This window comes from Alligator mississippiensis, chromosome 11 (genome assembly GCF_030867095.1).
Source record: "Alligator mississippiensis isolate rAllMis1 chromosome 11, rAllMis1, whole genome shotgun sequence".
Classification (NCBI taxonomy): Eukaryota; Metazoa; Chordata; order Crocodylia; family Alligatoridae; genus Alligator; species Alligator mississippiensis.
Window position 1 is genome coordinate 4,132,572 of NC_081834.1, and position 16,308 is coordinate 4,148,879.

Below are 16,308 nucleotides of genomic sequence, written 5' to 3' on the forward strand. Positions count from 1 at the left end.
CTGTTGTTCGGAGCGACGCCATCCCATGAGCTGCACGGACCCTTGAATCAGGCTGTTATGTTAGCCTACTTAGCAGGCTTTATAAACCGTTTTGAACAGGGGGCGGCAACACACGGCCTACTGAGCCAGAAGACTTCGCCTCTACTCACACCGGTGCTGGGCCTTGGCGGCTGGAAGCTGTGTCCACCTTACTTCCACTTCTCCCTGGCCCCATCATGGATGCAACTGGGCCTGTGCTGCATTGGAGCTGGCTTGTTCCAGCTTGCGGCTTGACAAGGTTGGTTGGTGGCCCCTGGATTAAAAAGTTAGACTCTAACAGAAGCCTTGACCAGCGCTTAAAGCCCGGCCACGCCGCTGCTGCCTTTTGCTCAGACATAGCTGTGTTTGAGCGGTGGCTGGAGTGAAGTGCACGTGAAGACAAAGTCCTTCGTGGTCTGGTTCCAGGGGGCAAAGGGGACCACCAAGAAGCTGCAGTGACATTGGAAGGATCCATTGCTGGGTACAGTCTGTGCAAGAACGGTCATAGAGGAGTGTTCGAGGGAAAAACAAGGGCAAAGGTGAACATCCCTAGCCCTGGAAAGGATTAAAGCTTCAGCAGTCCATCAGTCTGCACACTCCGTGTCCGTTTTCCTTAGAGGCCCGTGGCTTGTCTGGAGCGAGATGGCAGTGGGGCTGCTAACGCTGAGCATGAGCAAACTTCACCCTGAAAAGCCATGACACAACCGCGCTCTGCGAGCGTGGGGCTGAACCGGCGGCCTCCCACGGCACTGCAGCGAACTGCTGAAGTTGCTGACGCTGCTGCTGCGACACATAACGGGAGTCGCTGGCGTACGGCTGCAAGGATAGAAGGACACGGCCCCCTCTGACACTGGGTACCTGTAGGTACAGCGTGGGGGCCGTGAAAACAAGTCTCACCCATGTCCCAAATCCATCTCAAGCCCTTTTAAAAGCAAGCGCTAGCACCAGCAAGACTTCTGGCATGTTATTTCTGCTCCTGGAAATGTTCCTCTTCCTTTACCCTGTGTGTGTGTGTGCAGGCACTTCTGTCCCTGCATGAGCAGTCCCTCCTCTGGCTCCTCGTTGCCCTTTTAATCCACTCGGCTTTGGCACAGCGCCGTCAGATGTGCCGGAGCCGCGATATATAGAGCGGGTCGCTTGTCAACCGTGACCTTCCTTAACGTAACCCAGGCCTGCTCGTGAGCTCAGAGCTGGCACCATTTATTCATCTAGTCTTCAAGGGGAAAAGAAAAAAAAGTCCCCTGCTGTTTTCTGCTGAGCAGCCTGTTCAAAGCAGTAATTGTGGATCTCCTGCCAATGGCTCAAGAAGATGCATGTTTTCTATGCCGTGTGTAGAGCAGTTTGCCGTTCGGACCGGCTCCTCGAGCCCAGGGCTGGTCTACATGCCATTCTGCTTACACAGAAGGACAAGCTGGAAGATGATGTTTGTAGCTGACCTGCTCGTTGGCTCAATCGCAGAATGCAAAACCGTCCAAGAGAAATAAAATGGCTGAATACCATCGCTTGTTAGCCAACCTCCAGCCCCAAGAAACCAAAGACGGTGGAAATGCAGGGTCATCAAGACCAATCCTAGACCAAGACCAAAGGAATGTGTTGCTCCTCGTGCCTCAGCCCAGAGCGGAGGCCAGTGCTACTTGCTAAGAATAACGGGAAGGTCAATTAACGAGAGCTGACGTGTTGCGAGGCACGGCCAACGCTTGCCGTCCCTGGGGAGTTGGTCTATTTTTTTCAGCGCGCGATTCTCTGAAAGCCTTGACGAGCACTGTGCCTCCTGCTACATCACGCCCCAGCCTGAAGCCTTAGCAGGCTCGTTCACCCCCATGAAAATGTTCCACCCCGGCACGTGGCCCGTGGTGCTGGACAGCACCGAGCATCCTTTGTAACCGGGAGCCCCAACCACTTTAGCATGTGTCCGGCTACAAGGGGCCCTTTAGAGGAGGCGTGCTGCAAAAAGAAGTGGGATAAGTTGTTTGTGGCAGAGGGCTGGCAGCTCTGCCAAGGGCGTTGTGAGGTCTAAGACATCTACACTTGCCCAGCTAAAATGTTTCATAAAGGGTCAGGTACTACTGCTATCACCCTGCAGCGGCTGCTGCCGGAGGGGTTGTCTGACCTGCACTAGGTGAAGAGTTGGTGCATCTCCGAGTGCTTTGGCACTGCTAGCTCCCAGCTTGACTCCAAGGGACTGGGGATTTTTCAGGGTTGGGCGAGAGCAGCAATGGGCTGCAGGGACAGGGAGGAGTTGGGTTGAGCCTCCTACCTGCGGCGAGTTCTGCTCCAGGCGTCTCCAAATCCCTTGGCTTGTTTTGCCCTGTTTCCTGCAGGTACCACCTTTGCTGCACTCAGGTTGGTCTTCTGCAGCCCAGACGCCGGCGCCCCGCTGCCACCTTTCCTGCCACGGTGCTTGGAGTGGGGCTGTGCCCAGGAGCCAGCACCCTGCTGCAGTGAGGACGTGGGCAGAGGTTCCCATGATGTCTCGGGCTATGCTGTCACAGAAGGGGAGAACTGGGCTGGAATGGGATTTGGGGGAGAACCCCTATTCCCCCTGACCTTATGGTATCCAGGAAACATGATTGCTCCTAAGGGGGTAATACACAGCCAGCATGTCTCAGCACTAGGTAGCTGCAGATCTAGGCTGTAAGACGGACAAAAAATTAATCTTAAAAAGGAAGTGCTCAATATCCCCTTTCATGAGCTGGTCTCTCCAGCCTCGTCTACCCTGGGAACTTGCTCAACGGCAGAGCAGGAAAGTAGGATGCTACGGTCTTTGTCACAGGCAAGCTAAGGGAGTACGAGCTGAGTGGATGGACTGTGGAGGTGGATAGAAAACTGGCTGGAGCATCGGGCTCAGAGTAGGAATCAGCGACTCAATATCTGGTCGGCAGCCGGCATCAAGTGGACTGCCCCAGGGGTCGGTCCTCGGGCTGGTTTTGTTCAATGTCTTCATCAATGACCTGGAAGATGGGATTGATGCACCCTCAGCAAGTGTGCAGATGACATCAATCTGGCAGGAGTAATAGATACTCTGGAGGGCAAGGCTAAGATTCAGAGAAACCTGGACGAACGGGGATTGGGCCAAAAAAAATCTCATGAGGTTCAACAAGGACACATGCAAAGTCCTGCACATAAGAGGGAGCAATCCCCTGCACCGGTGCAGGCGGGGGGTGACGGGCTGGGCAGCAGCTCTGCAGACAAGGACCTGGGGGGGACAGCAGACAAGAAGCTGGACAGGAGCCAGCAGTGTGCCCGTGTCGCCAAGAAGGCGACCGGCATCCTGGGCTGCATTGGTAGCTGCACTGCCAGCAGGTCGAGGGCAGTGATTCTCCCCCTCTATTCAGCACTGGGGAGGCCACATCTGGAGTCCTGTGTCCGGTTTTGGGCAACAGAAGTGGTGGGGGACACGACTGATGAGTGCAGGCTGAGGGAACTGAGCTTATTTAGCCTAGAGCAGCAGTTCTCAAACTTTTTTTGTGTGTGTATGTGTGGACCACTTAAATTGCTGAGGGTCCCGGCAGGCCACTTACATGTTGTTGTTGTTGTTGTTGTTCTACAAATCAAAGCAGATAGCTCATATTTTAATATCAGTAGTCTTACCTTCCAAGTACAGGCATTCCCGATTTGTTCTGCGACATTTCTGCAGACCACCTGAATGGAGCTCAGGGACCAGTGTGAGACCCTCTGGTCTAGAGGAGACCGAGGGGATTCAATAGCAGCCTTCAGCTTCCTGCAGGAGAGTTGCAGAGGATGGAGCTGGGCTGGTCTCTGTGGGGGCAGATACAGGACAAGGAGCAATGGGCTCAAGCTGCAGCAAGGGAAGCTGAGGTTAGATATTAAGAAAAGCTTCCTCACAAGGAAGATGGTGAAGCACTGAAGCAGGCTATCCAGAGAGGTGATGCAGCCTCCATCCTTGGAAATTTTTAAGACCCAGGTAGACCAAGCCTCGGCTGGGATGATGTAGTTGGGGCTGGTCCTGCTTGGAGCATGGGGTTGCACTAGATGTGACCTCCCTGAGGTCCCTTCCAGCCTTCTCTTTCTGTGACCAAGAAACTGCATGAGCACATGTAGACGATGAACCAACAGCCTCACAGTGAACCCCTCCAAGCAGGCTTGCAGCAGAAACCGGGCCTGCCTCCCCACCTGAATGGCGACTGCCATAGCTGCAATGCTGAAGCTAGAAGAGGCCAGGAGCAATGCTCCACTTGCTCCTAGAGTCCCTGAGAGCGTGCAGAGGCCTCGTGTCACTGGGGCTTGATGCAGTGGCTTGATGGAAATCCTGCTTTCAAGGCGGTGATCCTGCCAACCCCAGGGCTGGAGAAAACCCTCCCTTAGGGCAGCAGGACGAGCAGACCAAGGTTTCAGAGCTACCCTGTGCATTGCACCTCCACAGAGAAGAGCCGCACAGGTGTTAGGAGTTCCCCGTTGCAGCCAAGCCCTAGCACTGATGCACAGCGCTGCGATTACACTGAAAGGGAGAAGAGATTCCTGCCCAGAGATCAATTTTATTACCCAACATTTGTGTGAAGGACGAGCGGCAGTTTCTGGATAAGACATTTGCAGTGGGTCAGTATTTCAGTCTATTTTTCACGCAGTGTATTGTTCAGACTCCCCCACTTCCCTGCCCCAACGGGTTTGTGATTAAAACCTGTAAGTTAAGGTGACTGCGAACAGAGCATGCAGCACAGCCCTTAAGAGCTTGAAAATGATTTACGGCATCACGCGTGCTTTTGGCAAACCTCCGTACAAAACCTGGACGAAGCCACTTCATGACCACATCGTTGGCGAGCTGAGTGGAAAAAGCATTCTTCCTCAATCCTTTGTCAGGAAAACAACCCCCCAAACACCTACGTCTCGGTCCTGTGGAGCATTAGCAAGCCTGCGAGGAGCTCATGGGAGCAAGCAGAGTCGGTACGTAGTACAGCGTTGCTCTGCCGCGTGCGCCGTCTCCTTGCCCGCAGGTCATGCCAACGCGAAGCTGCTCCCCTTCCACCCCTGCCCACAGCAGCTGCATCTGCATTAGAAAGGGCATTGCTACGACTTGCTCCTGTGGAGGCAACTGCAGTGAACGCTGCGTGTGCACGTCATGGGCATCGGCCGCGGTGCTGAAGACCACCCAGCCCAAAAAATGGGAAATAACACTGCCTGCCACCCCCCGAATCAACCGAATGACCACGAAAGGGAGACATCAGCACACGTCTGCAACAGCCAGCAGAGGAGTTTCTTCTCAGTAAATGAACACGTGGCCTGGGGACGGTCCAGAGCACGATTCAAAAGCACAGCACCCTGCCCGGTGCACCTGCAGGCGTGAGCTGCGGGAGTAAAACAGATCTGTTTGCCACCAGCGGGGAGGAGCGCAGAGCACTTCTCGCCCCTGCCAGGAGAGGAGACTTCCCGAAGTGGAGCCATGGCGCGAGCCGATATTGAAGTTCTGTATCTAGAAAATTTCCCTTTAAAAGGGCATATTTGGGGTTGGGGGAGAAGGGTTATCTTCTATATGTTTCTGTTTGGAGACCCAAGAAAGCAGGCTGAATTGCACAGTTCAAGGTGCAAGCAATTGCAGAGCCACCAGTGTGCTCTTAGTACGAGATCCTCCGAATACTCTGAATTGGCATTTCTTCCCCTCCCCCCTAAAAGTACATGATGGTGTTAAAAAGGAAAGTTAGTGGGGAACCCATAAAACTGCTGCTCTCTCGACTCCTGCGAGAAACGGGACAGGACAGCAAAGCGATTGCCAATGATGTTCAAAGCACCAGCTGGCCATTATAATGAAATGCATCATCTTCCAACTCAAGCAGTTCTGCATGCAGACGCTCGGTTTTGGGGGAGCTGGATGACAAAAGACGTGCCGAACTTGAAACTACCCCCAACGCGTTTGCATTGCAGGAGCCCCAGTGACAAAGGCAGGTTCCTTGGCAAGTTTTACCGCCCTCGCGGAGGAGACGCTTCTATCGCAACGGCCTGATTGCAAACCTGGCCAGCAAGCATCGCCGCGTGGGGTTTAAGGCCTATTTTGTTTTTCTAATTCAAAGCTCTTTAAAAAAAATCTTGCAGTGCCACTTCTTGTTGCGAAGGGAGGGGAAACTTCAGGCTAAGAAAGCCACAGGGATAACTATGGGATAACTCTCAGGAAAAGGCGCCACGTGGACATCAGAGTCCATCCTCTTGCACTTATCGTCTTTGGAAAGGCGAAGGGCTGAGCTGCCCAAGCCCCATGTTTTCAACCTAAGACTTCAAGGCTCTTATCTGTGATCCGTCCACCCCAAATGCCACCCTTCACCTGGGCGGAAAGTTGCTAGTGACACAAGCCTGGGATCAAGCGTTAGGTGTTCCTGTGTTCACAGGCGCGTAGCAATGAGTTTCCACATTTCAAAGCCAATACATAACAGTTTGGTATATTAGGCAAAGTGGGGACCATTTTAGCCATGTTTGATCTTCAGCAAAACCCCTTCTCAAACTAGGGTTGCTGATATTTCTTATAAGTTTGTTCATCTCTTTAGATAAAGGCCACCACTGAGACTTCTCCTATCTCTCTGCAAAAGCTTCCTCTGACCTGCCGCATGCAACTAACTTCTAAAACTTCAGAAAGGAACAGTCAGGCTTGGTATATATGACCAGGGATGTTTTTCAGGAGCTGAAGTGGCCAGTGTTGAGTATGCATTGTTAAATAACTCTGGTTTCTCAAATGATCAATGCTTTCCCCACACTTGTCTGCCCTTTACATACAGGTATGCAATTTCTATTGGCTACAAAGCCTCCGTTTTCCAATTAAACTTTATTAATGTCAAAAAATAGAACTTACAGTTTCACATATGAAATACGAGGGCATAAATGGTACAGGCCTCGAGTAACAATAGGTGAATAATGCTTAACAAGCTAAAGCACATAAGGGACAGCACCATTCGTTAAGGTACGAACTCAGGTTAAGGAAGTCTAAACTCTAATGCAAACATGCTTGTACATAGCTATAAAGGGGGAATAATTCAATCCAGAAACAAAGGGAGATTGGCCTCCTCCATCTCGAGAGTGCGCTGGAAGCGACATTGCAGCCAACTTCTCCAGCACTCGCGCTCTGGAGGAAACAGCAGATGAAGAAAGCATTCGCTCAGCAATGCCTGCTTGTCCTTTTTTAAACCCTCATTTTGTTGAAAATGAATTTTGAAGGACCAGAAGCGTGGGGGCAACAGCCCATCCGTGTGCGCTTGTTGGTAAAAGGGCCGAGCAGCAACACCTTGAACAAAAGCTCCAGCAGCATTAGCCGAACCAAATGCCAGAGCCGCCCGTTTTGTTTCGCCCCCCAGGACTTGGTGTTGAAATGGAGGTGGATGTCCCATTGCAATCACACCAGTAACTACTTTACAATTAACGGGTGCTGGGGAGGAGCGACTTTCCCACTTCTCCCTCTCCACCCTCCGAGTACCCTTTCTGTCAAAAATTAAATAGGATTCATCTGAGTATTTAAAAAGAGCTACATAAATATGAAAGCATGTATATAAATGAAAAGAATATACTGCATTTATTAACCATAAAGCTCAACTACTATATAGCAACTAATAACTGTTGGTTCTAGTTTAGACCAGCTTACTTGGGGTACTTCTACCTGCCTAGCGCCCCCGAGAACCAGGGCTGCTCTCGCGGAGGGAGCCGGCTGTGTCGTTGAAGTCCTTCGCCGAGCCGTGCTCCTCCTCCTAGTGCTTCTTCCACTTAGTGACTGGCGAGAGATGGGGATGCGGGCACCACCCGCTCCAGACAGAGATGTGAGACTTCTTCACCCTGCGAAGGATGCTACCCCGAGCACACCTGCCCCCAGAGGAAAGGGAACTGGCCGGATAGAAATGGTTTCTCAAAGGTCACCACCATTCCTGGGTACATGCTAGTAGCAAGAGCCTCGAGAAGAACTGGATTGGGTTTCAATTCCTCCCTCTTTGCACATACGCATACTTTACTACTGCTGATGAGAGAGCGCGATAGCACTGGGTTACCTTAGAGCTAATTAAACACAAAATGCACACTGCAAGTCAGTTCAATACATTAAATCATTAAAAAAAAAAAAAAAAAAAATCACCACAGTCATTTAAAAACCACAAGGCTATCCGTAAACACCTGCCAGCAGGCGTGCCCTTGTGTCTGACTACACCGATTAGAGAGAGTCAAAGTTCCTGCTAGTGACTCTGTACTTGTAACAAAAATGTATGAAACCCTGGTAAACTAGCCCAGACTACAGCGAAGAGAGAAGGTATTCCAGTACAGGTATGTAATCTAAGCTAGGGCATGGTTGACTGCATACATTTGTGCTACATATCAAAGCTACTGTAATAAAAGTCTGAGAAAATAAGTATTTAAACATTTAAAAAAAAATCAAGAATAAACACCTCACACATGCACCTCTGGAGCAATGCTGACTACACTAACCTAAGCCTAAGCGCTACCTATTCCCTTTCATTAGTGTCAACATAAAATGGTGCGATTAAGACATGTAAAGTACATTTCAAATCCGAAGGGGAACGAGTTTTATCCATTTAAACCTGTGCAACACAAAAGAGCATTGTCGTTGTGACGCCTCTCCTCTCCGCTCTGCTTTTCAGTTGTTAGAAAGGTGCAGTACATCCCACTTGAATTTAAGGAGATCTCAAAACCATAAAGCTCTTGTGAATTAATGCGAAGGCAAACAAAAGGAAGGAGGATTTTAATATTCTAGCAAAGAATCTTTTCCCTTCGTATTTACTTGAACAGTACCGATCGATAGACTGACATTTTGAATCAGAATTCGTTTTATTGGCGCAGTGAGGAGGTTGGAACCAAAATTTACTTTCGTGACCTGAATACTGCCTTTCTGGGCCATACATCAGGAAAAGTTAGCCGATTTGAACCCTCTACTGAACTGAACCAGTATCCAAGTGGTTTGCAAATTAAATCCAAATGCCAATGTGAGTGGGGTAATGGTTGGAAAAGATTATTTCTGGGAATCTCATCTCAAAAAGGAGCTTCCTTCCTTTCCCCTGCTGCTGCCCTCCAAACTCAGCGTGAACTCCCAAGGCCACCATCAAGGGCAATGCAAATCCTGCTGTGGAACAGAAAGGGTCAGTTTTTGGGGATGATGCACCAATACACTTCAGCTTCCTCCATGCTTACGTAAGAGCAAAACCAGGGTTTGTTCAGTAAAATAATCCAGTGTGGCTTGAAGATGTTCTGGAAAGAAGCCTTGGGCCATTCTTAAATAGCACTTTCTCTTTCTAAGCATCACGGCCGTTCAGCCAGCACCACAACCCGCTTCAGAATAAAGTGTTTCCATCAATGACGTCAGAAGCCCACACCTGGAAGTAAATCACAGTACACCCTACTTGGGCCTGTCTACATCAAATCAAAGTATGAGGACAAATCGGGTCTTGCTTTCTTTTGTGTGATTTGGAAAGAGGATCTTACCTGGTTCCCCTCTTGCCGCACGTGTCCGAAGCATTCAGAGAGAGTTTAACAAGTCAAGTGCAGCACCGAAACAGCAAGCTACCTACCCCTGAATACTTTAAGCACTGATGCTTACTGAGCGCGCCACTGTCAACAGCTAGAGGTGAATGTTTTAGAAACTATAAAAGTGACTCAAAAGAAAATCAAGTGCCATTGAAAGTCTTCCCTGGAACTCTGCCACAGGCAGGAATAACATACGAGCAGTCATTTTTCATTGCTGGTGGAAAGTTTTCCTCCAAGACCTCCCTTCATTTGCTAGGAAGAAACACCACTGGCAAGGAATTTCCTGCTGCGTGTTTGAAGAGTAACTGGTAGCTTAACTGCCCTGCCCCAGAGAGGCAAAAAGCCAGCTTGAAGTGGATAAATCTACGGGACCTTGCCTGCTATGCATGCCTCCCTCTTTGTTACTGATTTCAGGAACACCGTGATTTGCAAACCCTGCATTGCGGGTAGCGCATGAAGACAGAGATACTAAAAGAATAAGCACTACTACAAAGGCAGGTATGCAGCAACTCCTTATGCATCAAAAGAGTTAAAGCACAGACCCTCAAACCCCGATGTGTATGCGGTCCATTGAACACCTCCAGCAGTTCCACTGGACCGAAGGGGACTACTCCTCGCTGCTGTACCCAGGGCACGAACGGTTGCAGGACAGAGGCCTTGTCACGTGGCACTGCCAACAGCAGTCCAGTCTATACTTTCCTGAGTCACACTTACGTTTTGCAGTTGTCTTCTAGATAAGATTTCCATAGGAAACTCTAAAGAAGATAGGTTTTTCTCCGAACAGTTTGGCACAAATGCAGATCATGTTTAACACAAACGAAAAGCAACAGATGGTTGGGTAGCAAAGACTACGTTACAAAATGTATATGGCAAATTTTAGCTGTACCAAGAAATATTGGAATTTTCCCCCCCTCCCCCAAGTTGCAGCTGCTGGCTGTGGCAGTCACCACTGGGAACAACAAGCATTACAGCAGCCTGGAGTGTGTATATTTAAAATGAGTATTTTATAATACATCTAAAATACACACTCCCCTTCCTTCCAGACAGTAACACACTTCGGAGCATTTTTAATCATTTCAGACAGTTTTTAAGCAGGGGGTTCTCTGTAACGGAGAGATGCTGGTTAAATTTGCCAAGCTGTGTGGCAGCACTGCCTGCTCTTGTTCTGTTCACTTCCAGGTGTTTTTTCTGAGAACGGCAGCAAGGACCGACTGGTTACTGAATTCGAGACCCAGCCACTGAATTCAAAGCTCTTAACGTTTATCAAGTGTAAGATACCGTTCAACATATCAAGATACAATGCAAAGTTCATGTGACTTATGCCAATGGACTACATAGCAAAGAAGGCTCAATTCATCCAGATGTGGCAAGAGTTCACTGCGAGGTTCAAACACACGTCTGAGAGGTGCTCTAGCCAATACCACTACATTCAACAACATTTCAAGGAAGCCTTCATTTCGCTCCTTTGCTTCAGTCCAGTCTCTGAGATCCCTACAATATCAACTGTATCCGTCACTCAAAAAACCAGGCCTGCCACATTGCCAGCTGTCCGATGCAAGAAGTTCGCTCTCTGGGGACTCTCTTTGGTGCTTTGCTAGCAGGCTCTGTGTGTGTGTTTTATTTAACATGTCTGTCTTCCCACGGCAGCTGCGGGTGCAGTCAGAGAAGACCAACATGGCCATCAAGTAGCAGAAGAGTGTTATGCAGAAGCAAGACTCGATAGGGACGATCCCCAGCATCTGGCTTGAGAGAGATGCCGTGGCACTGGGCTGAGCGTGATGAGAAGGGCTCCCCGAACCGCAGGGCAGAAGGGGCTTCCGCGTGCTCAGAAGTCAACGTAGCAAAGGCAACACAGACGCGACGAAGGGCTAAGTGCAGAGCGCTGGCTTCACTCCGCAGAACTGGAAGTCCACGTTCTTAGCATAATAAGCTTCAGCTTCAAACTCTACCTCCAACGGCCCATCGTATTGTAACCAAAGTGCTAACGAAGGTTCTGCGAAATGGCTTAAATGGGCATTTAGTTTAAAAACCATCTTGTGCTTTGCAGCTGATGCTTTCTCTGATCGTGCGAAGACTACAGGGAATTTATTTATTATGCTTTTTTGCTAAGGGTTAAACTGATTCCATTTTCCAGAGTCTTTGTTTTTCCCCCCAGGAGATGTTGCCTTAAGATACGCTGGAACAACGGATGCTCGGGGAGCCCATTTGTGTAAGGACCTTGTCTAGCCACTGCAAAGGGCCATTAAGATGCAGTTCAATCCAGCAGGGGGTACTGGTCACAGTCTGCCGCCTAGAAGAAAAAAACCCCACACAAATGTGACTTATAAAACTTTACAAATGTGAAGAGGTTTTACAGCTACTAAAACATTCTTTCCTGCTTAGACAACAGGCCTGCGTGTTAGCCCAGAGAAATGCCTTTCTCTATAGCACGTTTTTGGCACAGGCCGCTGTATTCTGGACGACACCGTTTTCCCCCTCCATTTGCCTTCTGATCAGGGCAGGAGATAACTGCAACCATCTATTTACTGCTGAAAGATTTCAAAAAAGAGGAACATCTGATCTTGGCAAGAGAGAAGGAAGGCTGTTATCTGAATGGCATTTTTCTGCTGCCTTTTAAGACTTCACTTCTCATCATTACATCGGAGCTCATGTGCTTGCATGTTATTAAAACAAAGATCAGGGCACTCCCCTCTTAACCGCTGTGTTAGATTTTAGTGTGAGGTTCAAACATGGGAGACCACAGGACTTTGGAAAGAATGGGGATCTTTCTCTGGGCGTTTCGCTCGCATTCTGTGGCTGCCCTGTAATCATGGCTGGATCCGTGTAGCCAGGATCCATCTGTCCCTCACTTCCCACACAGGGGAGCGTCCTGCAAAGGGCTGCTGGCAGCCTACGCAGCGGATTCGGAGCCTGTACTCGGGTGTTTGCATGCATCTTGCCTGTCATCCTAAGGCTCAGGGTGCCTCTGTGGAGTTCAGTCCCCTCTGAGGAGCAGAGAGCTTTGGATTGGATCAACTGAATAGAAGAGGCAGTGAAGAAGCAGAACTGCGGAGTACTGTACAACAGTCCTGACATACCTACTGCTGCTCTGTTGCACGCATGTGGGAGGCCCGTAGGTATTTCCGAAACACAGTCATAATGCTTAGAAATCCACTAACCCAACCACTTCAATACCTCCAGGGCTACGAAGCAGGTTTGTGGCCAGTGAAGGGAGAGAAGACTCAGCTGGAACTGGTGCCTCTGGTGAGCTCTCCTGTTCTGCCTTCTCTTGCCAAAAAATCCCCTCCTCCTATCTCCCCTCCCGTTCAGTCCTACCTTTGCTCAGGCTGGACCCCCTCTGGGACATGGCAAGTGCTTCCAGTAGGCTAAAAGGGCACAGAGCAGAGAGGTGGGGCAAGGGCAAGGGCGCAGGTCTCTCTCCCCTGCAGAAGGGTGGCAGGTTGGACTTGAGCTTTTCATCCAATAAAGGGCTGGAGCCTGGTTCTGGGCAGAGCCAGGTGCAGCTGTTGTAGAAGAGGATGGGGAGGGGGAGCGGAGAGAGTAATTGTACTCCCACCTCAAGGTCTTCAGGGTTAAGGCCCCTGGGGAGGAAAAAGCCAACACTTCACAGGCTGCAACTGAACCCCTCAATAAGGCTCACGGTGCAACAGCTCTTCACACACTCAAGTGGCAGTGAGAAGAGCCAGGCTTGGCCAAGGGCTTCTCAGCTGTCACCTCTGCCATCTCGGCTTTGGATCTAAAAATGGAGCCCCGCTCCCTGTGAAACACCACTCCCGTCCCCAGCTCCGGCACCGCTGGCCAGAGCTGGCAGCAGGCTATGCACGGCCAGAGAAGGGGGTGTATTGGCAGGGTTTTCCCCTGCGTCGTTATTCAGTACCCCAACGGTGTTTTGCATTAAAGGGTGTCTCGCGTGCTCTTTAGGCAAGAGAATTACAAGCGAGAGCAGAACAGCTCGCGCACGTGCTCCCTGGCAGCCTCCCTGAAGTTTATGTACCCTGCAAATCCTGGAAAAAAAATGGAACAATCTCACTGAAATGAAACCAGACCATTTGCCTCCCCTCCTCAATCCCCAATTAACGCAGAACAGACCAACCGTTAGCTCAGCACCACTATCACCTGGCACACTGCCCCCTACCCTCCCCACTCCCAGGTCGTTAGCTTCACGCTTTATTCTGCTGCTCTATTCAGAAGATCAGACCTAGCGACACTCCACCAGCTCCAGGATTTCAGTGAGTTCGCCCCGCGAGGCCTTCGGTGGCTTTCTCGCTTGCCTGCATTAGAACATGTGTGTCACGGGCTCCTTATGCAACGGCCCCCCCACCCCGATCCCTGGCATACAAACGCATTAAACAGCCCGCCAATTAGATTGCTCAACTGGCTAAGCAGCTAAACCAGAGATTACTGAACAATGCCCTGGATGCAGCTTTCAATGAGATTTTCATATGAATCAGTTCAACAAATAACTGCGCTATGACAAAGACAATTAGATGTAATATTTCATGGCACGGAAATGAAAGAGCAAGAGACCAGCTCCGCCACGATAAATGCGAGCGTAGAGTTTCACTCACTACAATGCCCTAATGAGATAGTTGATTTTCCGTAAGTCAGACTCATCTGGATTTCATTATAGACCATGGCTAGGAGCCAAGGTTGAAACGGTCTGGCCTGGGTGCAGGATGATTTCAAAACAAAATGGACTCCAAACATCTGGAGAAATGAAGAAAGTGGGAGAGTAATGTGAGAGGCCCAGGCTTGGGCTGATACTACGGCATCTCCCCTGCTGGTGCAGGAGACTGGAAAAGGAGCAGCGAGGCACGTCTGCGAGGTTACCAGGAGAAGGTTACAACTACCACAAATCTTTGTACAAGGCCATGGGTTTAAAAGGATGCCATCAAATAATTATTTCTAAAACACACAAGCCTTGTCCTAATCCCTCGCGAGGCAACTCTCATTCAACAACATGCATTTGCTGAATAATTAGCATCTCTCGACTGTTCTCCTTTCGTTACCTAGGGAGCACGCACAAGCTCAAATTGTTTGACAAACAGGATTTCAGCAGCGATAGCAGCACGAACGCTGGAAGATGTTTGTACTTGTCCTCTCCCTGCCGTGCCTGTGTTATCAAGAGGCACCACAATGGAGGTCCTCGCTGAGGAGTGGTCAGCATTACTTTGTCTGTCCTGTCAACCCTCAATATTAATTTCCTTTTTGAAAAAAAGCAGTGAACCCATTCAGTAGTAATCTCCCAGCACATTAAACAACTGCTATGAGGCTGGCACTGAGAAAGGGACAGGAAGAATTTACCATAGCTTCCCAGTGACCCTAACCACACTTTAAAAATGTAGATTTCCAAGCCCATCTGCTTCCAATTTAATCCCATTAGTCCCTGATAAAAGGAATGTCAAAGCTAAAGCTAACCTGCTGCTGAGTTCTCACGCTGATCCACTCCTGCTAGAGAGTCAGCATGTAAGACGCTCAAACTAGCGACTAGAAATCTAACTTGGAGAAATATCTGTTTTTCTTACCAGGAGTATCAGGATTTACCTACAGTGCCCCTGTTAGAGATCTTCACTGCACAACACAGTAACCAAACCAAGATGAGGAGTGGTGCAAGTTATGTATTACTGGTTGATCAGTTTTCTACTCTCACCTCTCCAGATATTAATACAAGAAACCATCTCCATAAAAACAGATTTATCTGCATTGTCACAAGGACAGCTGCCACATCTCCCACTTTTACAGGTAGCATAAAAGACTTTATTGAAAAAAAAAAAAACTCTCGCTCCTAGTGTCATGGGCTCCAGGGAGCATGTATAATTGGAGATTAGAAGCAAGTGCTGTCTACAGAAAGGGGAAAACAAAAGCCCTCACCTGTATTCAGCTCCCCATCCCTTGACAAAGCTCATTCGGATAGTGCACATTCTGGTCAGCTGATACACAGCCTCAAAACCCTGATTCACAGACTGCGCCAAGAGGGCTGCAAATTCCTGGTTGTTAAAAATCTTCAAGTTGCATCCTGTGAAGACAAGAACATGGCAACACGGCATCAGTTTACCTCAATGAAAAAGTTTCATCTCTTTCCACACATGGAAAGAAACAGCTCAACTCTCCCATTCCCCTCCTCAAGCCATGTTACACTAGATACAGATTCCACAAACAAAGTTGTTAAAGGTAGTAAAATTGGTTATACAAATTTGACTCCATGTGTCCCCCCCCGCTCAACTTTTAACAGCAAGGGAAACAGTAATGTAGGAGACACCTAATGCTCACACAGCGAGTTAGCATCAGTAGACGCGACTTCCTGCTGCCTCCAATTGATCAAGACCCTAATATACGTAATAATGTCCCTCGTGTTCTAATACAAAACCTTAATTGTAACCTCAGCTCCTAATGGTTAAAACTGTTGCAGGAAATATAGTTAAGGAAGTAATAGAAATATGCAACCTAAAAAAAGGGCCCACAGAAGCCAATACAACTGTGTGTCAAAGTAGTTAGTTATCAGAACTGGACGAGACTGCTCGGTAGCTAATGCTGAAGTTTTAGGCTGCAGCACTGTTTCAGTTATAGTCTTTTCACTTGATTATAAATTTGCCAAAGAATTCCCCTTTCAAATTGAATTTTTCCCAATCCTTAATCCCAGTTGAAAGCTAAAGACAAATCCATTCAGCTGTTTTCAAGTTGTGCTGCTGAAAAATAACTACTTTTCCCCACTGTAAAAAAAACAAAGTTGCTACACTTTCTTCACCCAGATAACTAGAAACCATCTATACTTTTGAAACTTGGCACACGACTAGTGCTCAGTAGGGACTACATATGGGCCAAGTCTGAAAAACA

The 16,308-nt window shown here is 48.9% G+C and overlaps 1 protein-coding gene across 1 annotated transcript in view; it reads right to left on the reverse strand.

Moving 5' to 3' along the window:
- Positions 1 to 6,765: 6,765 nt before the first annotated feature.
- SMAD3 (SMAD family member 3) overlaps positions 6,766 to 16,308 on the reverse strand; it is a 96,390-nt gene continuing 86,847 nt past the window's right edge. The window contains exons 8-9 of the mRNA XM_006270229.4: positions 15,346 to 15,490; positions 6,766 to 11,764 (exon numbers count right to left, since the gene is read on the reverse strand). Coding sequence (XP_006270291.1) covers positions 11,641 to 11,764; positions 15,346 to 15,490 — 269 coding nt within the window. The 3' untranslated portion in view covers positions 6,766 to 11,640. The remainder of the gene's footprint in view (positions 11,765 to 15,345; positions 15,491 to 16,308) is intronic.